General features: G+C 34.3%; 1 protein-coding gene across 4 annotated transcripts in view; it reads right to left on the reverse strand.

The window, feature by feature from the left end:
* LOC106478621 (pyridoxine-5'-phosphate oxidase-like) overlaps nt 1-26,408 on the reverse strand; it is a 74,415-nt gene that overhangs the window by 38,682 nt on the left and 9,325 nt on the right. For 3 of the 4 annotated variants that reach the window (XM_022382241.1, XM_013939176.2, XM_022382240.1), the window contains exons 2-3: nt 11,739-11,895; nt 5,774-5,873 (exon numbers count right to left, since the gene is read on the reverse strand). In XM_022382241.1, the coding sequence (XP_022237949.1) occupies nt 5,774-5,873; nt 11,739-11,761 (123 nt within the window). In that variant the 5' untranslated portion in view covers nt 11,762-11,895. Of the gene's footprint in view, nt 1-5,773; nt 5,874-11,738; nt 11,896-12,700; nt 12,750-26,408 lie in introns of those variants that run through there. The other variant, XM_022382239.1, reaches the window with a different exon arrangement.

Consider the following 26,408-nt stretch of genomic DNA (forward strand, 5'->3'; position numbering starts at 1 on the left):
AGATATTTGCTCTAAAGGTTTGTCAGACTAAGAATGCAGAATGAAAAAATGAGGTACAGGTACAGATTGGGGTGGTGTCTACTGTTCAGTCTTCCAAACATGGTCGCTTTCCTATCAACAAGTTTTTTTAGTTTTTTCTTTGTGTCACTGGGTGCAGGATCCATAAAAATGGAGAAACTTCAGTGCCCACTGACCCCCACCCACCATGGATGCACTACAATGCTAAAGTAGAGCATTGTAGAGAAGTTAGAGTTTTGTGGGCACTATACCCAAACACCAGTATCAGACACAATGTCCAACACTGGTTGACCCTAGCCCAACAGGACAAGGCCACCCATCTACAGAAATTCAAGGTCAAAGTGATGTGTTAAGTGCCACTGATATAAACTGACCCAACAATGACACCTCTCAACCACCAGGATTCTCTCCTCCCCTTCACAAATCCCAAAGGAGGTACACTGAAGATACAGAACCTTCCCTGGGAGTTCCCCTCACCACATACAGGAATCACAACATGATACTCTGTATATATATTTCAGTTGGTATTTTTTCAATAACAAAAAAACATATTATAACTTATTTCATATTAAAAACTGACTTAAACTCCAGGAAGAAAACAATTTATCAATGAAAGTTTTAGTTTCTGCTTTTTAATCTGACCTCCCTAAATATGTTTTTAAGAATGTCATAATAGTTTCTGGTTGCCATGATGACCATATCATCTTAGAAACTGCCAAGTTCTGATGTGCACCCTTTATTAATGCACAATATCACTTTGATAGCTCTTAAATACCTCATACAAAACTTTTTCAAGAACAATTTTCGAAAAATATACAAGAGTAAACAAGTTAGCACATACCTTAGTGCTGTTACATAACAGGAACTGATGTGAAAGTTTTTTGTTTTATTTTGTGTTTTTTTATTGTTAGGAGCATATCAATACTCTGTGAGTAGTTTAATAATACATAAATCTCTGAACTGGTGGTATTGCCCACCACTAACCCACTAGGATCCACTTAGGCAGCAAGATTTTATTGCTACTTTTTGTTCTTATTTTGGTATTACATATTCATATATTTAACTTTATCATGCATCTATTGTCCAGTATTATTTTATTAGTCTAAACAAAGGTACACTAGTTCATTCAGCAAGAATAGCAATGGTTTTGTACCTTTCTCAAGAAAACACCAGCATATTTGTGGAACTGCACAACTGACACACATGGCTGCTTTTCTGTACCTGTACACAGAAAAGGTCTTCTAGAGGGTGTTATATTAAATATAGAATAAAAAAAAGTTGTAATGTTTACAAATGATAGCCAATAAAGGTATGAATATGAAATATAATAATACCCGTTCCACGTAAGCTTTCTGTAATACAGTTTTCATATTTTATTTGTATAACCTCTAGGATCTCCAATTTGAATATTAAAAGTTTTTTTTGGCAAAACTTTATATTCTATTTCTTATCTTCTTTACACTAACTGTAGAGAAATCATTACCATACAATAAAATAAAAAAATTAAAATCAATAATACCACATCAAAATGCAATAAAATACAGTAAGAGCCCATTACTTGTTTCCCGTAAAATTAATGTACAGAGCACATGATCAGTGTCATATTTCACATCCTGCTCGATGTTAGTGAAAGTTTAAATGTTTTATTTCTTAAATTTTAAGCTAAACTGAAAAGTTTATAATTTTTACATTTTGTTACCTTGTTAAATAAAATTAAAGCAATCAATAAACAATTACAATTAATTGATTACTGTGACAAAAATCATCAACTAATCAAAATTAGGGTTTATAATTGTTTCAAATATCCATTACATTTGTATGTAGCACAAAGTTACATAATGAATGGTTCCCCCATTGGCTCAATAGTAAGTCTGAAGGCTTATAATGCTAAAAACTGGATTTTGATAGACATTGTTGTCACTGTACAGATAGCCTTTTGTGTTTAACTACAGTGTGTGTGTGTGTGTGTGGGAGGAGATGCTTCATGACTGGAGGGTCTCGAGATTGATTTGCCACTAAATTTCCCCATTGTGTCTTTGGTATTGCAAAGCTACTAATGCTATTGATTTTGAACTGCTGACTACAGGGAAGGCAACTGACTGATAATAACTACTCTGCCTAGTTAAGTACTGAATAAAATGTAAATTTACTCTTTTTGTACATTGTGTTATGTTTCTAATTTATAACTGGGAACTGTATTATTTAATGTTGTATAAGCAGGTGCAGATCTGGGGGAGGGGCCTAGGGTGTCCAGATCGCTATTCATTTTTTTTTCAGAATTAATAACTATATTATTTAATGTTGTGTAAGCAGGCATGGATTTAGGGGATTGAAACTCCCACCCCTTCCACATATTGTTCTCAGAAATGAATATACAGCCAATAGCATCAAAGAGAAATGTTTGATGTCAAGAGTTTTATTTGATTGGTCTATTACTTATCATAAAAGCTTTTTTTTTTTCAGTTTTTCTGAAGTCAACAGAGTTGGAGTCTAGAACAATCCCTTTACAGCCTCATCCAATAACTTATTATTTTTAAATGAATAGAACAACATGAATGTCAATTAAATATAGCCATGGTAAGTTTTCATTCCTTGGCTTTTTTTTCAAACACTAGCAATTTGTGTGTATGTGTGCGCTCTGGACGTTAGAGATTTGTTTTCTTCAGACAGTATTGCTTAGGACACCTGCTGCACTTATAACATACAGTTTTTACAAAAACACAAGTGTTATGACTGTATAAGTGATGACTTTAAAAAAATTTGAAACAGACATCCTGTTTATAAACACTAAAATATGAATTTAGTTGTAGACTTTATAATTATTTTTTTCCTAAATATAACTTCTAACTATTAAATTCTAATTAAAATATTTGAAATGTTTGCCTTTAACTTTTTTTTATTTTCACATCAATCACATTACTATAAATAAAGATATATGGTTTGAAATTGTTGGAATACATCCCAACTGAGCTACTTATGATTTAGTAAGTTAATTGATTTTATTACTAAAGCTGTGAGTAGTGATAAGTATTAAAAAACAACAACAAAAGCTTCAACATTTCCCCATCTTATTTTATTATGAACATTAGTACCATCATGTATTAATTTTTGCATGTGTTTTGAAAAATAATTTTATTTCCAACAATGAATGAAATATTCAACTAACTTACTCATGATGTAAGCCTATAGCTGAAACTAGTCTTGTTTTTAATATTTTTTATTACTTATGTTTTTAGGGTCATAAGGTTTGTTAACATTATATATGTAAATTTCTTGTTATAAAATGTCACAAAGTAGTTATATGTTTATTTTCCTCGAGAAACCTGTGGAATGCTATTAATCGCACTATTTTCAGGTTGTTGCAAGTTTTGTACTACTTTGCATGCATATATGATAAACTTTCATGTACAATAGTTTGTGATGAACAAAATAGCTTACTCCTTCATTAATGTACCTAAAGACAGGACTTCCTCTAAATTTTCACATACTTTTGTTACAAACTTTTAACATAATTTTATATATTAATTCTAAGTACTTAATCAGTTTTAACTCAAATATATTATAAAATTCGTATTTTGTCATATTCTGATACTTATTTAGTACAATTAATGAAACAACAAAAGAGAATACTCAATAGCTGCAGCTGTAATTAGACCTCAACTTGGTCAAGACATGGAGCTATGAGCTAAAAGTCTGTATTTGAACAAAACTCAGAGCCAAAAAAGGCTAAGAAGTTAATATTTTCACTTCTGTACAGTTGCAAAGAGCTTTGGCTGCAAACAAAACAACCTACTTGTTGATTTTTTTAGTATTTTCCTGCCCATCCAAAAGAATAATTATTTTTATTATGGCACCACATTAAGTGATTTAATCATTTACCAATAAAACAAAGCTTTGAAAGTTTAAAAAAATAATTGGGTAGAGCAAGAATTAGACTATTTCATATTAATAGAATAAATATATAGGTTTATGTTTTTTTATAGTTTCTGTAAATTTGTGAATTGCAAAAGTGTATGTGTGTTAAATTATATATGTTTGAATGAGAAGAGATCAGATAACTTGAGATAAGTTAAGCTTATACAGTTTAGAGATGGGTTGAGTGGGTAACAAAGAAAACTTTATTAAAAGTTTAGCACTGTAACAAACGTACAATATTGAGAAGGTTTGTCATCATGAGGTTTAAGAATCTTTCCTAGACACAGGAATATATATATATATATATATATATACACACATATACACACACACACACACACAGTGTGGGTTACTGCATAGTTGAAAATACACAATGGTGAATGCATGGTGGTATTTATCCACCGAGTAAGAAATGTCCATAAGACTTGTTGGAAAATATCTTGTTGACAAACATATGTTGTTGTTTTTTCCACACAGTATGAAACAAAGTCACACAACTGGAGATTATTTAAAACCTAGTAAAGGTATTTTGTTGACATTTGGTGTTTTGTTTAAATACGGCATTTTAATTTTTTAATACATATACTATGGATTTTATCGAGGTACAATGTTTGAAAACATGAGGTTTTTTCTTTTATCATTTTCTCCAAATAAAATTGTCATCAAATCAGACAAGTTTAATGTTTAGTGAGTATAGTAGCAATTGCAAAATATTGTGATGGCTCAAATCTTTAGTGAATACTGTTTTTTGTTTATCCTATTCAAACAATGTACACAAATAAATTATCTAACTGGCTATTTAATTATTTGTAATATTTTTTAAATAAAAATATTATTACCCTTATCATGAGAGTAAAGCATGTTTTCATTATTTATCAGTTTATTTGATTTACAGAAGATTAGTGTGGGTTACTGCATAGTTGAAAATACACAATGGTGAATGCATGGTGGTATTTTTCCACCGAGTAAGAAATGTCCATAAGACTTGTTGTAAAATATCTTGTTGACAAACATATGTTGTTGTTTTTCCCAAATGTACAAATGGGGACCTTCAGAACAAATCTCTTATTTGAATCAGGGTGAAAATTACCTTAAAAAATTGCACTGTATAATAAAATAGAAAAATTTATACCATATTAGTGTAAAAGTTTAGATGGTAGTACAAACTTTTTTTTTTTGCTTGTATGTGTTGCAGGAGGCATGGTGTCCCAATTGATTATTGAAACTGTCAATTAATCAATTGGTAAGTACCATTATCACCCAGCTCTAATTGTGACCACTAGGAAACCCAGTAACTTAAAAGCAAAAGACACAAGTATTTAGTTTGAGACCGAATTGACTGCACACACAAAACAGTTAACCATGCTTGGATAAAAACCACAACCCGAATTTTGTGGATATCTTCTGTTACACAGTCTCTAGCAATTAACAAGTTATGACTATACCTTTACTTTGTTTTCCTTCCTACTTAACAAAAACCAACCTTAATCTAATAGATTGTGAAGATATTTTGTCATAATTATTGAATATCTTAATAAATATGGTTTCCTTATGAGGAGGAGATGACAAGCTCTCATGACAGTAAATCTATTTTCAGTTTTATGGAAATCTGACTCAACAAAATAAGAATTTATAAATTAAAAAAAAAAAAACGACTGCTTTTTGCAAATCTTGTAACAAAGTTCTTTTTCCAAAAATGTCAATTACATAATTTCATGGATTGAAAATCATTCATAAAACATATATATATATATATAGAAACTAACTTATTAATTTTATTTATGCATTTAGTAAGACTATTTATTTAATGATAACAATAGCCATATTTTTAACAACTTACCAGTTCACGACCCTTCCTACTATTGTAATTAGTGAAGAAAGTGAAACCCTTTACTCCAAAACTTTTAAGAAGAACAATTCTGGCCGAGGGTTTTCCATGCCTATTGAAATAAAAAATTTGTACATGTTATCAGGCATAATACTGTTAATGTGTTATAGTAATGAAGTTAAAGTTTCTTATTAATTATGACAAAATAAAGGAGATCATATGAAACTGACAATTTCTGTTCTTGCAAAATGTACTTAATAACAGTAAGCAGAATTACTCAACTTTCAATAGAAGTAAAGTACCACAGAGAGTGACTGAAGAGGAATATCAGAATCAAAACACACAAGTAACAGATATCATGCAGAACATGCATGTTCAAAGCTACTCTATAATATAAAGGTTCACATGGGGCATGCATGGTCATAACCACCATTATTAGTAAGTTCATGTCTGAAGATAGCAAATGCACATTTTCACACACTCAGGGAGTTTGCATTTTTTTTTTTAATTACTAAATGTCTAACCATATGCTTATTTCCAAGCATTATTTTTTAATTTGTAATATATACAATGTATATTCAAATATACCTATAATTTTAAAAAGAATAATGCACATGTACTATATGGCTGATTTGAAATGATTACACAAAAAGTATATGTAATTACTAGTAATAACACTGGTCAACAAGTCATTTTCATTAGATATAATTATAGGTGGGCTAGATAGCTCTTGGAATGCTGATTCCAAATCAGTTTTTGGATTTCCTCTTGCATGTCAAGTTTTCGCGATGAGACCGATCAAATTTGAAAGGTTATTGCGTTAATTATAATTTAAGTTGTTGTACATTTCTTTTTTCACAAGTGTGTACTATATAAAATTAACCAAGTGTAAGATGTGTATAACATTTATGGGAATTACACTGAAAAATGAATAAAGTTGTAACGTTAACTGAAATTAATAACATTAAAATCTAATAACTAGATGTGCTAGAAGAAAATCAAAAACAGACTTGGAATCAGCATGCAAAACTGGTTTAGAAGAGAGTGTGCTTACATCTTTGATAAGAAAAAAAAAAGTTTGATTTTGTCTACCAGTGTAATTGTACATTTCATTTCTAAGCTCTATGTATTTAACTATGTTTGATATCTTTATTACCAATAATTTGTTTCTTTGCTTCTTTTAGAATTTTTATGCAAAACTAAACAAAGGCAACTGGGCATGAACCATGAACTTTCAGATCCACAGTCCAGCACAATTACCACTAGGCCACACCCAGCTCTCATAAGTTAATAATTTGTAGTTTTACATAACATTACATTGAGGTTGAGAACATTATGTTAAAACAATTTTGGAGCCTCAACACATCATTACGCTCATGTCACTACCAGGAGCTGATTAAAGGTCAGATGGGCCTGGGGCTATTATGATTGTGATTAAAGACTAAGGTAAACAAAACTAAACCTCAAGATATGTTTTACTTTAGGAGACAATGAAAAATAACACCTACATATCTGCAAGACTTGTCTACAAATTAATTAACAATATTAGATGTTTCTTGAACATAAAAAGTGGTGCTCTAACACAGACAAACTTGAATTTGAAAAAAAACACCTAGAAAGAAACCACATATACATAAACTCAACAACTAATACATTCAAACTAACAAATGCATAAACACACACACACACACACTTAGATCACATTGGTACACACACAGTATGGCCAGTAGTCACAACAGATAATGTCATCTGTACTTGGTTAAACTACTGTCTTCTTGGCTCTTTTTGCAGAAAAGGCATTTATGATTTGTTTGGTAATAAGTGACTCTAAAAAGTAATTTTCTATGCACAAATGTCCCAATGCATTTAGCCTGTCTTAGCACACATTCTTGAAGTATGTTCTCCCTTTTCAGCATTGAGAATGATCTTTCTCCCAAGCAATTGTTTGACATGAGACACAGGTACAGTCTTAAGATTATCAGGATTTTTGAAAAAGTTGATTTTAGAGATTGGTTGCATATCATTCTCAGTATACTTTGTTCCTTGGATCCTAATGGTTTTTCAGTGAACTCTGCCTAGCAGCGGATGGCAAGTTGAACAACTTCTTCCTCTGTGCAACTCTCCAAGTCAATAGGATATGTACTAATTATCTTTTTGGTGGTACTGCAGAGGTCCTCTGTAGACTTGGACTGATGTTTTCATAAGCCACTACTCTGTTGTCTGATGCAAAAGAAAATTTGTCAATTATTTAAGAAAGGCTGAGCTTTATATTGAGTACAGGGTAAAAAAATCACTGTCCTCAGCATCCCCTTCATGTATTTCTTTTTCTTTTCTTTGATCTTTCAACCTTGTGTCTCACATCCTGATATTTGTTTACCCTTTTCCTCATATTTGGAAAATGAATCTTGTAATTCCTGTACAAATGTCTCAAGAGATTTTAAATGTACTGACATCCATTTAGGAGTATTGTAATGAACGACTTGTCTTATAAAACCTCTCCAAGATAATACTCCATAATTCTCTCATTATACCCATTTCTAGTTGTTCCAACTGTAACATAAAGGCTTCTTGACTTGAGACTTTTCAGACTCATTGTCTATAATGAATGTAAGGACTTGCATTATGACTTTGTACCCCATTTTTAAGGCTCACATTGCATCAGAATGGACACTCTATCTTGTATCTGATAACCTCTCTATTGTCTGGTACCCTGGTTTTTCAAGCAGATTGTGTAGGTGCTTCACAGGCACGTTGAAGGTGACACAAACACACAAAACTTCTACACAAAGGGAAATAACAAACAAGCTTCAGTACAGCAGTCCACAGCACATTGTCCAATCAAGCTGAGCAAATGAGCAAAGCAGGGATCATAGTCTTCTAATGGGTTCTTCTTTTTGATCAAGGCTTGCATGCCAACATACTTGCCACTCATATAGGATGCATTTTCGTTAAACTGTCAAAGGCAATCTTGAATTCTTACAACACTCTTTGCTTATTGGTAAGAATGTGGCGAAGCTCTCAACAGGGCCATCATACAGGATGCATCTAAAGATTATTATCAGTTGATCCATATGGGATATGTCTGGAATAGAATCAACAGACACTGAGTAATACGTGGATGTACTTATTTCCTGGATAAGGGCAGTGAGAACTTCTTTGTGTGGGATTTCTATGAACTTGACATTTTTAATGTGTTTAAGAAATGTATTATACTTAGCCAATAGCTCCAGTATTCCTAAGTTATCGCCATTATGCATTGAACCAACTACTTCATCACTTCCTCTAAATGCTAGCCTTCTTGATGAGAGAAAATTTATGAATGAAAGAATATGCTCTAGAACTTGGTGCCAGTATTTGTTCCTCTGCCTCCATCAGCTCTGTTAAAGTATTGTTGATTCATCTGCTTTTGGTTTTACAAATAAGAAATTTGGTGATGCAACTTTGATGCAGTGAGCTTGTTTTGTACAAACTAAAGTCCCTTGCAGATGTTTCCAGTCAGAGTATCCAGCTGTTGCTTGCAAAGAAGTTTCTATTGCTGTTGAATACAATTTGCATATAATGCATAAGATGGTCCCTTTAACCCTATCACTCCGAGTACCCTTTACTGCACATGACACAAGGTTTTAGTGTCTTACATTCAAAATTTTATTGAACTACTTTTTGTTTATAGTATACAGTTATAGCTAATAATCCATATTTTAATTGTATAGAAGTTTTAACTCCTTAATTCAACAAGGCAATATTAAAAAAAATCCTGAATTTCCACTAATGTGACCCACATGCCACATTTTCTCTTAGCATGTCATTTTATCCACCACTCCTCAAAAAAGTACGAAATTAAATGTAAAATACTCTCTATAAAATTGTTAATGCTCAAACAAATCATAACTTTTATAGCCTTCAATTTTGTTTGGTTACAAAGCTATCAAATAGAAAATCAGACCCCTTCTGCCACACCCACATCACATCCTCTCTTTCACAATTCGTTGATAGTTCTCTCTTATGTTTCATAATATATTACCTTAAAGCAATAGAAAGTAAAAGTTTTCATCTGTCAAACGACATATTATATAATGTAGTGTTCTGAATCGTTAAATTCCAATTTCATTCAGAGTACAAGCAATGTTCCTGTGGGAAAGTTAACGACTAGCTTCGATGAATTTGTAACGGCTCTTGTCGCATAGTTAGAAAGCTAGGAAAATTTTGAGAGGTAAGTGAATTTGTTTACTTTTTGCATGTTATTAGTCTATATTCTTTGGTGCAATATCTAATTGATTAAAAATCATTAAGTGCAGTACTATCTATAGTATAAAAAATTAGAGTTAACTCTCTTCGAAAACCCAAGAGCAAGAAAAAAAGATTGGTTAAGTACTTTATTTCTTGTTTTTCATATTTATTCTTTATTTATTATTATAAAAGTAACTAAAATCTAAAAATATGGATCTTTTTAAGTTATTTAAGACGTGAGCAGCTCCAGGTAATGTAATTCAATAGCATAGCGTGAGCTGCACATTCCCCGAGTGATTTATAACTTATAATGGCATGGATAGTAGTTAGACATGGTTCAAAAGGCAACAATAAAAAATAATAATAAGTAGATGTATACTGTAGTTTCATGTTATAATTTGAAGCCTTTCTAGAAAAAAAAAAAAAAGGATAATTTAGGTTTATTTCAATTTTTTCTTTGGTGGTTACGAGGTCAGTCAAATTGACCGATCTCATTTTGAGAAAGGCTAGATAAAATAACAGATAAACTATAAAGTTTTACTGAAAAAAAAAATTTGAAATGCATTTAGGAGGTTTTAGGTATTACGCAAAGGAAATTTTAGAATTATGAAATGAGGAAAAGCATTTTTAATTTTAACATGAAAATTACTTTGCACTCAGACAAATACTCAATATATTAATGGACAAATCTTTATTTTATTTTATTAAAAATACTTGATTAAAAAATATGATTTTTTTGTATGAGAAAGACTTATAATATGAACTGAAAACTGCCAAATTTTGTGAAGATATACACACTATATTGAAAGTTAGAAGTATAAGACCTATGAAGACTTTAATTAAGTACAAAGAGATCATGTGGTCAGTCAAATTGACTGAGCCCGTGCTGAGAGAGTTAATGGGGAGTAGCAAAGCCAGTCTCTACAAGCAGGGAAGGGAAGGAAATAGACCTGGAGAGAGAGAGATGTAAATGAAATATGAAGACAAAGGTTCATGGGGATGATGTGAAAGGCATAATGGACCACAATGAGATCCCAATCAAGCAAATCAAATGAGCAGAAAAAGGAGGAAAATGACAGGGAAAGACAAAACCAGATGAAACCAGGAGAAACAGAATGTGATCAACAAGACCACCTGATAGCAAGACCAAGTCAAAGTTGACAAACCTTTGTCAAACAACCAGATGAAGAATTAGGAAAGATGAGAAATGGAAGGGTAAGAAGGACAGAAACCACATCAAAGAGACTGAAGGTAGAAGGCAGACCATCGCTTCTGGCAAATGGAAAAAGATCACATGGATCTGGAAAGGAAAGATGCAACAAATGGAGTCAGTCCCTGGGCTGAAGGAATGGACCTGACAAAAGCCATGTGTGAAGATAGAGGGTGGTGACGTCTGGATGAATGGTGTCTGACTGAGATTGATGGAGCAAAGACCAAAACAGAAGTAAGGATGGGGGAGGTTGTACAGATAAAGGTCAGAGCAGCATGAACCATGGTTGAGCCAGCCGAAATGGAGCCACTGTTAAATCCTCGCTTACTCATTTGTTAACTGACTAACTCACTGATAAATACCAACTCTTTAGTGTTTTTATACTATTACAATACCCCCCCCAAAAAAAAGTATCTAGAAAATGTCAGACATCACATGTATAAATTAAAATATTAAAACATAGTTCACAACACTATTAACTTATTAAACATAAACAACATGCAGAATATTTCACTAAAGTATAACAAAAATAATACTAACTTGTCTGATGTTGCAAGTGTCATTGCATTAGCTTCAGAAATTTCTGGAGTTTCAGAGGCAACATTAAACCACTGTTTAAAAATACCAATTGGTTCTTTAACAGACAATGATCTCTCTGTAAAGGCATCCTTGTGTTCTTTATATGGCTTTCGCCATCCTGTATTTTTAGAAAAAATGTTAGAATTAGCACAAACACCAGCTTCAGGTAAAATACAAAAAAAAAAGAAAAAGAAAAAATATTTTCATTTAATATAATACTCACTGATTACTTCCAACAATTAATTTAACAAATATCATATAAGTCATGCATGATTAAGGCAATACACTCTTGAGTTTAAAACATTTTCTTTCTATAACAATAATAAAAAAAAATTTACATGCATTTCTCATTTCCATTTCTACCCCAGAGTTATAGACACAACCTTAGACAGTGGTTAGTACATATAAACTGTAATTACACAATAAATGTACCATGTGTAGTTTTTTACATTTACCTGTTTGAAGGAACCAATCTAGTATTGTTTGTTACTTTCAGATGGAAGCATCTGTTAATAAGCAATAATCCATTGCATATCACTCATTATCACTTAATCATGTACGAATCACATAATCTGTACATTGCAAATATTAATTACAACTACATTATGAACAATCTTCTCTTCCAATACATATGCTACTACTAGTAGTAGTACAAGATAAATGTCATAATAAACAGTAGTTCATATGACTATGTTCTCTCTGAAGAGATGTACAAGGCACTGCAAACAAAATATCCATGCATGCTGAGCTACAACATATACAGAGTATATTTCTAGTTAACCAGCAGTTAGATATAGACTTGTAGAGAAAATAACAGGTGACAGTTGTAATTTTGTGTAACATGCCACTTTGTTCCAATTACTGTTACTATTAAGATTGTATAATAATAATGTGTAAAATGTTTCCAAAACAGGCAGATTTACCTCTGAAAAACCAAAAACATTTTTCTTGTAGAGTTGGTCTCATCCCATCAAGAAACATAAGACTTAAAATCTGAATGTCCTTGACACAATGCAGAGTATACATCAGCTTACCCATAGTTCTCTACTCTTCCACATGATTTATTGCACTTGTATCAGGAGGACGTATACAAGCTCTGCTTTCCTTCCACAATCCAGATCTTGTTTCATTGACAGTTACATTGTTACATTTGCTATAGGGAATTCAGAAGTTAATGTTAATTTTGATCCAAGTACTTTCAACAATAATATAAAAACTTCACCTTACTAATGCACTTTGCCCCTAGTGTGCAGGGTGATAACTGATTAAGATACGGCTATTAGTTGTTTGCTGGTGTCCCTCGTGGGTTTCACAATTTTAGGCACCCAATTTTCATAACATCGACCATCTTCTCAGGATTCTGAACAATATCAATCTTCTTCTCAGGCCTAATCATCTCCAATATCTGCAGAGCATGGATATTTGCTAGCCCTAATCGCGAAAAAGCTTTTACTGCCTCATTTCTCTCGGTTAAAATCTATTTTGAATCTTGACCAGTGTCTATCATACCTGAAAGTGTTAGTCATAGTTCAGTATTTGACTCTCTCTTTCTTCAACCTTCTCCTAATATTCTTGATGTTGCTGATGCTTTTAGCAACTAGTGAAATATTAAAAGACTTCATATTCCACTACCCATGTTATTTCTCAAGTTCTTGACCTTCAAATTGGTTATCAAGGAAGAGGAGGGGGACCCATGTGATCTTTTACTTTAACTCACCCATTTTTGCCATGCAGGATATGATTTGTCTTGCTTTGAAAATTTTCTCCTTCTGCACAATTATTACCTATTAGCTATTCTCATTTTCCCAATTCTCTTGGGATCAAATATCTACTTTGCAGTTTTCATTGATACTGTTTCTATTTCCTGCACAGATTTGTCTTTGCAAGTATTTAACCTGAACTGTTATTAAATTCAGAAGAAGTGTGCCAACAGGAGTTGATTTGGGTTTGAGCATCTTGTTTTGCTTCTTGTCATATTCTCTTTTCAAAATGACCAACAAGTAATATCTGTTCTCTTGCCTTACCCCCATCACATTCTTTTCAGTTGATGCCTGCTACATCTACTCATACCTTTCAAGTGCCCTAACATTCAAGTAGGTAAAGTGTCTTTTCAACCAACTCACTGACTTTTTCTGGGATCATTTATTCATATGTGGGACCCTTGACTTTGAGATCACTGGGTTTGACAGATTCTAGAATTTGGTCTTTACTCTCACTTTTGTCATTGTCCTCCTGCTTTCCTCTTCCTTCTGATACCATTGTTTACAAGTTCTGGATCAGGAAGTATTTGATCTTGTTCTCAAGTGAACAATACAAATCATTTTTCATGCATCTCTATGTTTTTACTCCTGTTTCTTTTTACTTCCAAAGAATATTGAAGAATGAAGACCTGTTTCAATCTTTACCTGGATAAACCACATTTCAAAATGGAAATCATGAAGATGTTACAGAAGTTTCTTTGTTGAGGTCATTAAATGACGGTAGAAATACATCCCTATTCATCCATCTTGTCATTTTTGTTTTTTGCCACCAGTGGGTGGTTTAATAGTTCAATGCCTTTCCCTTCAAATTGATCTTGGCTCCATACATCTTGGCTTCCATTACCTCAACACTGACTTTCACTTTTACATAGATGAATGGCTTATTCCGACTTTTTTTTCCCCCACTAAGTCTCTTACACTTCCGCATTTGACTGCCAAACTAGCTACAACTTTTGGGTGAATAAAATACAACTCCAGATCCCATTTAATATCAACACAGTATTTGGTACACTTGAGATTTTGAATCAAAATGGTTCAAGAAAAACTTCTTCTCTGTTTTCCACACCTACTGCCAAAGACATCCTTTCTACTTTGTGGGCAATGACCTCACTTCACAAAGTCATTCCTTCAGAGCACACTGATCTTGAATGGGACATTGCTTTTCAGTGATTTCAGACTTTAGATCCATTATCATGACAAAAGGATTTCCTTTTCTTCATTTTTGCTTCAAACTTCATCTTTTCACAGATGCCTTTTACAAGGGTTGGGGGCAACGTGTTGAGTTCTTGGAATATTTAAGAAGTAACGGATCATTTCAACATGTTAGAACTTTGGACTATTCAATGTACCTGTTTCAAGTTTCTGTCCATTATTCTCCACCAATGTGTTAGACAACTCTATTGTGCTAGATTCATCAACAATCAGGTCAGTACTAATTCTCACAGTTTTTGTTTTGCTGCAGCTACTCTAGTTCTTTAGCTTAATTCTCAACATGTCCACCTTTAAGGCTATCATGTTCCTGGTGTGATGAGCATTTTTGCCAATACTTTCTGAAAGCTGTAGCCATTCCCACGAAATGCACCCTTCAATTTTGGATTTATATGGATTTGCAAATGCCTGGTTCATTTGATGATTGATTCATTTACTACATCAACCAATCAAATTCTTCCACCCTACTGGTTTCCACTTCTAAATTCTCTAACAGTGTATGACTGAGTCAATCTTAAGAAGAACATCTTCCTTTATACACCTCTACTTAACCATCCTTGGGTTTTCATCAAGATCAGTAACTTGAAGTGCCAGGTTTTCTTCATTGCTCTACTTTGGTCTACTTAACCATGGTTACTCTATTATGTCAACTTTCTTATGAGGAATATGCCCCATTTCTATCATGAAATTATCTTCTACAATAACCTCAAACATCCTGTGATTCTTCAAGCCAGATGGCATACCTAGCAGGTGGGTTATAATCTGTTACCTGCTTAGCTAACACTTAGGCAAATACCTCTGTTGTGAATGGTAATCCATAAGGTCCAACACAGTCTTTAACAATTGCAGAGACATCATGGCTTCACTGGATTTAATAATAATAAATAAAACAAAAACATGATTTCCTTATAATATTTGACTGGATTTGTCCAGTCAAGACACTCACAAGTTATATATATTTCTGCAGTTGTCCTAGAAAAAAATTCCACCCTATGCACTGTTGTGCCATGAGAGGGTGATGCATTACACTTACTGAATTAATGCTGAAATATACAAAACAACAAAATACAATCTTAATACTGATCAACAAGGCAGTATTTCTTGTTACTGACTTATAGTGTCTGAATTGTCTTGTCATCAAATATTTTTGTTTATTTTCTCTTTCATAGCTAAAAGTACAAATATAAGAAGACCTCTTGTCCTTTACCATTACTTCTTGTATTATCATTGGGGTAATTCTCTCCAGGTAGATGGTAGAGGGAAATCACTAGTGGGTCCATCCTTGTTGATACACTGGAAGTGGTATTCACAAAAATCTTAGGCAATCCAGCAGGTTGACTTACTTCTTTACTGGAGTTAAACATTTGGTTTTCTCCCATCATCATCCTTCCACAGACAATCATGAGTGATGACCCTTGAACTGGACCACCTATTTCTCTATATCATGCTATTTTGTACTCCAGGTCAACTTTCTTCATTATCCTGTGTAACCACCATTATAACTTGAGGTCTGATCTCTGGTGGTGTAATTGTCATGTAGTGCAGGGGGATTGCTAGTTTTTATAAGAAACTATTTGATGCTAGTCTAACCTTCCATCCATGTTCTTTCATGGAGTCAGTTCCCAACATGCATTCTGCTTCAATGTCAACTATCCACAACATCATGCAGTGTAAACATGCTTTCCACAATAAAAGACTTCCAACTTTCCTCTTGCTGGAGCTTTATGACCACTTGCTGTTCACATCAATCCATCTTTCTTCATCTTTGGAGGCAACTTTTCACTTTTCATTAACAGACTGGGTCAAACAACTGTAACCACAAAACCAGTGTTGATGAATATACTAAAAGACTTCCCATCAATAAATCCATTGACTTGTGAGCTGGTTTCTTTAAATAACACATTCCCTACTTCTACTTAGGCAGAAGAAGTATTCTCATCCTCAAGATATTGTCTACTTGGTTCATTTTCAATGACTGATTTATCACAGTCTTACATGTAATGTCCATGCTTTCCAAACTTATAACGGTTTTTAGTAATATGTCCTTTTAAGTTACATTAGAAAAACTTCTGCCCTGTGGCTTACTTCCTCCATCCTGAGTAAACAGTTAATTAAAAGCTTTTGTCTGCATTTCCTAACAATATGCCCTTTTAAGTTTACTGTTGAACCACCATCTGTCATGTGGTTTACTTCTTCCATTCTGATTTAATATTTCCTGAGATTTGATGTTTCTGTGCTATTTGATCTGATAACTTCATAATTCTTGAACAGTGAATTTACAGTAGTTGTTTATCTGCAACTTTAACTTATTCAAGTTGTATTGTCAATTGGACAACTTCCTTTAACTATGTGCACCTACTTTGCTTTAGCCTAACTTGCATTCTCATCCAATATGGCCTCTACAAATTGGTCACATGCTTAATAATCCATCACTTCACATGAAACATCCAGATGAAATAACTGGGCAACCCTTTCCATATTCTCTTCGAATTGGGACAAGTCTCATCCCTCCTTAATCTGATCCTAAACTTTGCTTTGGAAACTTCCCTGGTGCATCACTCTAAACCTACTTGATAAGGAAGTCAACAATATCTGATAACTGTCGTGGCTCTCTCTCAGCCCGAAGACTGATTAATGTTGTTAATGCCAGTCCTTTTAAGTGGGCAACAAGATAAAAAGTTTGTTGTTCACTATTCCATCCAATCACTTTAGAAATTATTTCAAACTGAGCCTGATATGCATCCCACAGTACTTTTCCACAATCTGTTGGTTCCTCAACTGGACAATGATTTTGAACTTGTAAGTTAAATTATGGAACTGGATAACATAGCAATATAACTGGAAGTCCAGAAAGATGGCATAGTGGTATTATTAGCAACAGGTGCAAATCAGATGGGTTCTCCTATTCCATAATTAAAGGTGCTTTAGGTTGAAATTTGGGGGGGGGGCGGATGTAGAATGAGGTGCAGCTGATGTGATCCTTTCATTTATGAATTCAGTTTCTAAATATCCTAGAATTTTGCAGTTATAAAACTTCTGCAAATCTCCAATATTTTTTCTTGAATCGATTCTTTTTTTTCTTAATTCTTCTTTCAATGTACTTTAATGACAGGCAGCAAAAAACTGTTTGGTGCTTTAATGGCAGTAAAAGAGTTTTATTACGTTTGGAGATTTAATGGCAGTAAAAGTGTTTATTACATTTGGAGATTTAATGGCAGTAAAAGTGTTTATTACATTTGGAGATTTAATGGCAGTAAAAGTGTTTATTACATTTGGAGATTTAATGGCAGTAAAAGTGTTTATTACGTTTGGAGATTAAATTGCAGTAAAAGTGTTTATTACGTTTGGATATTTAATTGCAGTAAAAGTGTTTATTACGTTTGGAGATTTAATGACAGTAAAAGTGTTTATCATGTTTAGTGATTTAATGGCAGTAAAAGTGTTTATCATGTTTGGCGATTTAATGGCAGTAAAAGTGTTCATTATGTTTGGCGATTTAATTCCTCTCTTAAACTTCCTTCTCTTACTTCTTGATCTTATTTTAGTTTTCTTAATTTAAAATACCATATTTTTCAAAAATTCATTTATTCCCCCTCTTAAACTCCTATAAGAATGCAACCTCCACTACAGCCAATGACAACTAATTCCAAAAGTTAATTGCCCTATTAGAAAGAGAACAAAAAACTGTTAACTAGAGCCTAGCCTCTCTTTTCAAAATCTTAAAAGTTGTGTGATAATGTCTTTAGGATACAGCACAAATATATCAGAGACCTTTATCCTATCAACTTCCAACATAATCTTGCAAACTTCAGTTACATCACATCTTACCATTCTTTTTTCAATTGAAAACAATATTAGATCTCTGGGGTCTTGAGTACTTTTTACTTCAATATACAGTAACTTAAGTTAGGTATGTGAAGCCTATCTGTATTTCTTGGGTTTGCTGACCAGCCTTGAATAGGCAAAACTGCAGTCCACAGCAGGGTATACACAGCCAATCGAGGAATACATTTGGCCCTTATGTCACAGATTCTTTTTTCAATTTCACCTTTGGTGAAAAAGAAATCTTTAACATCTATATATAGTCATGAAAATAATGTCAGAGTTCTTAACCTATCCCTTACAACATAACCCTTCCATGTTTGGTATCACCCTAACAATTCTTTCCAACAAGTCAATATTCTTTCTTACATGGACCAAAATTATACAATACTACAAGTGAGGCTAAACTTTATGTGACTCCATATCAAAAGATTTCTGAAAACCTAAGTACACCCTTTCTAACCTTAAAATCTCTTATTTTCAAACACAGAAGAATAAGAGGCAATATTATTGAAGTTTATTAGACTAACTGGGGGATTGAAAGGTCTCTGATTTCTTTGGGTTATATTAGGACAAGAGGACACAAGTTTAAAGTTTGGTAAAGCCAGCCTAGACTCATGTGTGGCTTTATTTTCCTAATAGGGTGATTGACGTGTGGAATGAGTTGCTATAGGCAGTAGTGAATGCCATAATGCCAAATCAGGAGTTTGAGAGGGGAAATCAATGATTTCCTCAAACACAAAGGTTGTATTTAAATGCTTACACTTTCCTCAAAAGGGGGTGTGCAATGAAGGCCTTGAAAGGCCAAATCATCCCAATGTTCTTTTATGTTATGCTTTTCTTTCAAGAAAATAGAGAGATTTTAACATATCCTTATAAAAGAAAATTCAAGTACAGCAAAGGATCTTTGGTCCATCTAAGCAGTCCTATACACCAAATTAAACTAAACCCTTAAAAATAAAAACAATCAAAGCCCACTCTTATCATTCAAATATTTATCAACCTTTTCCTTAAACTAACTGCATCTACCACATCTGAATGCAACCTGTTCCAAAGACTGAACACACTAATTAAAAATTAAGCTATCTTAGCTGAAGTTGATTTCCTTATGGCCAATATTTATACTTGTGTGTCCTAGCCTTACTATTCTCAAAATTAAATACAAAAAAAGATGAAGAATCAACAATATCAATTCCCTTAACAATCTTCATTACCTCAGTCAGATCCTCTAACTCTTATTTATTTTCAGGAGAAAACAAGTTAGATATCTTAAACTATCCTCATATGACAACCTTTCCATCCCAGGTATCATCCTAGTAGCCCTCCTTTGAACCCTTTCCAACAATTCAATGTCCTTTCTGAGACAAGGAGCCAAAGACTAAACAAAATACTCCAAACGTAGCCTAATGAATGACCTATGCAATGGCATTATAACCTCTTTAGACTTGTACATAATATTTCTGTGGATACAATCTAAAATCCTATTTGCCCTGTCATTAGAAACAGCACATTGCTTGAATGGCTTAAGAGACTGACTAACTAGAAGTTATAATTTTTTCTATACTGAAAATGTATTTCCAATAGGTATTTACCTCCTCTCACATAAATAGCTCATCTACCCTCTATATGAAAAATTTGTTTGCGCATGCCACAAGCCTTGAAGCTCCCACCCATCTGGAATTGACTGATTCCAATGAGTCTCGCATGAAAATCATCATGCGACAACCCCCCACAAGAAGAGTGCAACATACTCTTTTGATGCATGTGACTCCCTCTATTCAATTGTACAAAACTATCACTTCGAGTTTTGGCAGAAAATGGAAGCACCAGTTTTCAGTGGGGAGGAAGGGTGGGAAGTATTAGTGGAGGTAAGTACCTATCGGAAATACATTTTCAGTATAGGAAAATTAGAAATACAATATATTACCTCTTCTCACATAAATAGCCAAAATCCCACAATTAGCAGGTGGAGAGACCGGTCTGAGGGAAGAAGCATCCTTCGAAAGCTTCTGAAGGAAACTACCAAAGAGGAGATCTTCAGAGTCGAAGATCATATGCAGGAAACTGCACCACTTCTGTACCAGGTATACTCTTCACCCAGTGTGGAAAAAGGTGTTGCAGACACAAACCACACAATGCATGAATCTCAACCCCATAATACATAAATGTGGGGGAGAGTAAAAAGGATGTGTCTCCAGGTGTAGAGGGGCTAGGGCACAATGGACTGAACACAGCAAGTCAAATACATCCCAAACCTAAGCTGCTAGGAACAGACATCCACACGGGAGGTAGAATGAGTCAACTACAATCCAAAACCTGGCCTCTGAGAACTGACATCTAGGTGGGGGTGGGAAAAAAGATCATACCACCAGCTACAATCCAAAACCCAGAGCACCAAGAACCGACCTCCATGTGGGGGGTAGGAAAGAGGATCATACCAGCAGCAAGTCAACTACAATAAAAACTCAGCCAGAGAATCATACTGTCTACACCTCAAGTTCATGAGACCAGAGGGAATCTCGTCCCCCCCCCCCCAAAGCTATCAATGGGACACATGAGAGCAATGTGAGAAATTGACTGATCAATTCAGGAATCCAACATCTGGCATCAATAAAATGTCTGTGTAATGTAACCCATTTCACTCAAAGTCAAAATGACAGGAACCACCCCAAGCACCGTAACATCCTCGGAATAAGAAGAACATCAACAGATAGTGGAAGAGAAAGAACTGTATTAATCTGCAAGTACCTCCACCATGACCCACAACACAGATGGAGTAACAAGAGTATAAATGAGTAAGGGAATAGAGACATCTGTAATGAATGAGTGAGGACTAATGTTAATTGGTTCAGCTCCAAGTCCAAAACACAGCCACTTGGAACCAACATCCACGTGGGGGTAGGATGATGGATCTCAATAAAAGGGGAGAACTGCAATTTTGATGGCTCACTCTTAAGATATATAAAATAGAGGACAACTCTCCTTCGGGAGGAATGCCTCCATGGTCTACCACCCCAGCAGCTTGGAACTAGAGAGCGGTAAGGACTCCTAAACTCCACTAGAAGAAAAGTGGGAAAAAGTGTAGTGGAGAGTCCAGAGGAATGACAACACCCAAGACAGTGCAACAGGTAATCATAAAACCCTATTTTGAAAAGCAGAGCATACCAATTTATTCAATATAAGGCATGGAAAGGATGGGCAGCTATCCCTTTCTGCTTTACCCGTGTAGTCCACCAATGAATACGGTCCAGGATGAGCAAAGTAATGAAGCAAACATATTGTGAGGATAAACCTACAAGAGATCTTCTGGAACACCCCATCTCAGCAGTGTGTGTTTAGTGGCCATGGAATTACAATTGTTAAGTCATTGTGGCCTTACAGTGTGGCTTTGACTAGTTTAGGTATACCTGGACAGGCACTACTTACCACAGAGCGGGATCCAGAAAGAAAAAGAGGAAGATGCGCATGTAAAATAAAAGGTACAGATATTAAAAGGTAACTTACCCAGTTAAAGTTTCACAAAAGACTGAAGGGTGGCAACAGGTGGATGTTTGTACCCCGACAAGGAAGAAACAACTATCCAAAGCAGATAATTGGAGATGAACGTATGAGGTGTAATACCAGTGCTCAACAGACGAAGTACCTCCAACAAACTACAGGGTTGATATGCAAGGAAAAGGAAAGGTGCATTATCGGAGTGAAGACACCAGAAACTGATGATGGGAAGAAGGAGACAAGGAATAAAAGGCCAATTGAAACAATTCAAACCTAATGGGTCAGGGAGGAAGGGAAAAACAAAAGTCACAGACAAAGCAGTGGAGTAAGGGAAGGGAATCATTGGATATGTATTGAATGGAAAAAAAGCCTTGAAAAACAAAGAAACAAATCAACTGAAGAGAAATGTGGAAGATAGTAAGAAATGAAAAAGTTCAAAGAAATATACCACATGAGCCACAAAAGTGTAGGTGAATAAAAACGTTTAAGAACAAAGGAAGCAAATCAAGCCAAAACAGCTGAGAAACCCAAATGTGTGCCAACCAAGAAAGATCAATCAAAAAGACCTGAACTTGAATGACATGGATGAACAAACATTTTATGAAAAAAAACTAACATTATAAACTGGATGTAATCCTGTCTGAATGTATCGACAGCCAGGGCAAGTGGATAAATAAGTATGAGACCAAAAACAAAAGAGGTAACTACCTGGGAATTGATAAATAATTCAAAACTTCCCATAGGAGTACACTACAGGAGGAAGAGCTACCAAAAATTTGGAGGATCGAGAGGTCACTCTTGGGAGAAAGTGTGATGGGACGGGAAAGTCAATCAGCAACAAGAACAAAAGCATCTGGAACATGACCTCCAGGAGATGCATGTCAAAAATGCAAGTTCAAAAAGGGAGATCCGCACTCTACTACAAAAGGAACAAGAATGAAGATAAGACATTTCACCTGTTGACCATTTTCCTGAAACCTCTTACCAATCAAACCACATCCCCAACCTCTGGAGATGAGCATCAGGGAAGGGAAATAATCCAAAAGAAGGGGAGGAAGTGGTAAACCCAACATTGTAGTGGATATGATCATCTATCAACTCATATACACAAAGAGGGAAGGATGAAAATGAAGAGGAAAATCAAATGAATGGCTCGGATAACAGAAAATTCTATCAAATGCATTCGAGGATGAGAATGGATGGTCCTGACGGAGGGGTGTTTAAAAATACCCATCCAAAAGAGACAAAAATGTAAGGTATGGAATAGGAAATACACCTCCAACTGGAAAATTCAGCTACCTGAGCTAACTGTAGAAGGAGTATATGTGCATGTTAAAACTACCCCTGTTTGGAAGGAGCTAACTGAAACTAGACATCCAATGAATGGTGTAGGTAAAATCCCCAAAATGTGGAAGTCGGGTAAAATGCAAACCACTCCACAAAATACATATGGAATCAAAACAAGTTCAAAAGGCAAGGCTTGAAACTGGGACAGAATCACGTGGTAAAAATACTTAAGATAGCATCCCGAGAAATGAAAAATATGAACATGTACTGTGGGCATTCCCAGACATGCAGAAATGGCCCACCCAAATGTGATCAAAGACTACATATGAAAATGGAGAAGACCCAAGAAGCAGTTGAAGTGGGACTAATCAATCCCGAACGCCAGTCAACATCGAGCATACAAGACAAATGGAGAAAACCCATAGGTAGGACAGGAAGTTGCTGGACATGTATAAGAATAAAGATGACAATATCTCAGAATGAAACAAAAGAACAACAAAAAAAAATGAATATAGAATGGCAGATACCCCACGTTATTCTAAATGTATGGGAAGAGCCCCAAAAATGGCCTGGTGGAGAAATAGCAGTGTCCCAACCAAGAAGATCCCAAAAGTAAAGAAGCCACATGTGGAGGGAAAGACCTGAAGATGACACATCACCCAACACGCAGGGAAGGAGGAGGAGGTATCCCATGAAAATCCCTAAATATAGGTGAAACACCTAAGAAAGGAAATGGAAGATAAGCATTTCCTGTAGAGGAAAATGAAAAACTAGGTAGGTGAGAAAATGGATAGGATTAACATATACCCACAGGACAAAGTCAAAAAGAAAATCTGCCTGATGGTAAGCTAAGGCAAAAAGAATTAAAGCTTGTATAGGGCAAGGCTTGCAAGTACCCATTCTCAAAAGAAGGACACAAAGATCATCATGAAACAATTTCAGGAGAAGGGGAATATAATGAGAAATGTGTCTAAAACAAAAAAGGGTGCCACTATAGTGTGCAGTCTACACAGATACTATCATCATCATCGTTTTAACTTTCGTTTATTTGCAATTGGTGCCATTTATTATAAATGCTTTTAAGCTAATAAAGTACAAAATACCATTACAAAACGTTTTTGGGGCAAATATAATCAGAATGAAATAAATTCCAAGCTAAATTTAAGGTACTCTTTTGGAACACACAACTTAGGTCATTATCTGCTGAACAAAAACTGGATAGATATAAATTATTTAGCAAGAAATTATGTTTTAGTGAATCATTAAAATGGTGATAATGATAGTATCTGTGTAGACCTCACACTATAGTGTAAATATCTTTGTAGACCACACGCTACAGTAGTACCCAAAAGAAGAAACTGAGATAGGCCTAGCAGGATAAGGTGGAAGAAAACTAACAAAATTTAGGCTGTCTGAAATGGGTTCAGCCATTATAGGAGAGCAATATTAGGAGCAGGTGGGGTGGACCCCAGCCCCCACACCAACAAAATTAAGGGTAAGAAGTATAAATGATAAATTAAACAAATCTTATGGTAAGAAATTGATTAGTGAAATAAACATATGTAATACATGTTATGTGTTGAAGAAAATTCATTGTTTAACCCAGAAGTACAACCACAGGTAAACCAAAATTAACAGACACTTATTAAGCTTATGCTAAGAAGATATTAAACTTAATTAGCGATTAACCCACAAGTAGTACTACAGGTAAAATGAAAATAACAGACACTTGTTAAGCCTAATCGAACAGTGCAGGACAAGGGATATCACTAAGCTTCAAAATAAAAATCTTTATTTAAAAATAAATATGTACAGTGTTGGGAGAATTTAGTGTGGACTCCAGCTCAAGGGTTTCACACAAACCAAGATAATATGAAGAAGTATAAAAGATAAATAATAATGGTAATGAAACAAACATTAATTTATAAAATTAAATAAGTGTGTATTAATAATAACCTATGTATGAGATGTATGGAAGAAAAACAATATAGTTAAATGAATGAATGATATACCAGTAAGATGAATCACAGGTAATCCTAAAATAACAAAGAACCCTGGTATCTTTGGTATAGGAAAAAAGATACAACTAAGCCTAATTTCTAACCCAAACTGGACTATGAGTATCGACCAATCTAACAAAACTTATGTTATAGAACTCAAATAACTACATATAATAATATTAAAAATGAAATTATTCAAAAACCATAACAATATAACATCTTATCTTTCTAAAGTTAGCAGACTGTATGTCAAAATGTGTGGGCCTCAAACTCGAGGCGAAGAACAACACACGTCAGCTCATTGGAGAATTAATCTCCCGACAAAGTAAAGCCAAAAATCTTCCCACGGAGTACCACTACCTGAAGCCTGTACAAATGTGCTGATGGAACATATAACCTCCGAAGTGGTAAGGTAAAATTCATAATGAAAAATTAAAAACCAAACAACTTTTTTAGCACTTGAGAATAACTCAACAAGTTAAAAATATCACTATAGTATAATAAACAGTAAATCTGTTGGAAGAAATTAAGACAAAGATATGGAAAAAATTAAAATAAAACACTTGAAGAGAGCATAAATGTTGTCAGTCAGTTCCAGATAAATGGGAGCTTCAAGGCTTGTGGGATGCACAAAAATTTTGCATAAAGAGGGCAGCACTGAATGAGAACAGCTATTTATGCGAGTGAAGGTAATGTACCATATCGGATCACTACTATTTGTTTTTACATAGCACTCATAATTCAAATTGTGATATCCTACATGCATTACCTTGTATTTAGTATAATTAAAAATCATCTGCCATTTATTTGCCCAATTCACCAAATAACAAATATTTTTGTAAAGTAGTAGCAGCCTCCTTATAGCCAGCAACACCCAAAACTTTAATATCATCAGCAAATTTAAATAATCTATTGACTATTTCTTCGTCTATGACATTCATGTAAATCAAAAAGAGCAAAGGTAATAATACTAAGTTCCAAGGCATCCCCACTCCTGATCTTAATCCAGTTTGACTGAACTCCGTTTCTAACAACCAACTGTTTTCTTCCATCTAGTC

This window comes from Limulus polyphemus, unplaced genomic scaffold (assembly GCF_000517525.1).
Source record: "Limulus polyphemus unplaced genomic scaffold, Limulus_polyphemus-2.1.2 Scaffold233, whole genome shotgun sequence".
Classification (NCBI taxonomy): Eukaryota; Metazoa; Arthropoda; class Merostomata; order Xiphosura; family Limulidae; genus Limulus; species Limulus polyphemus.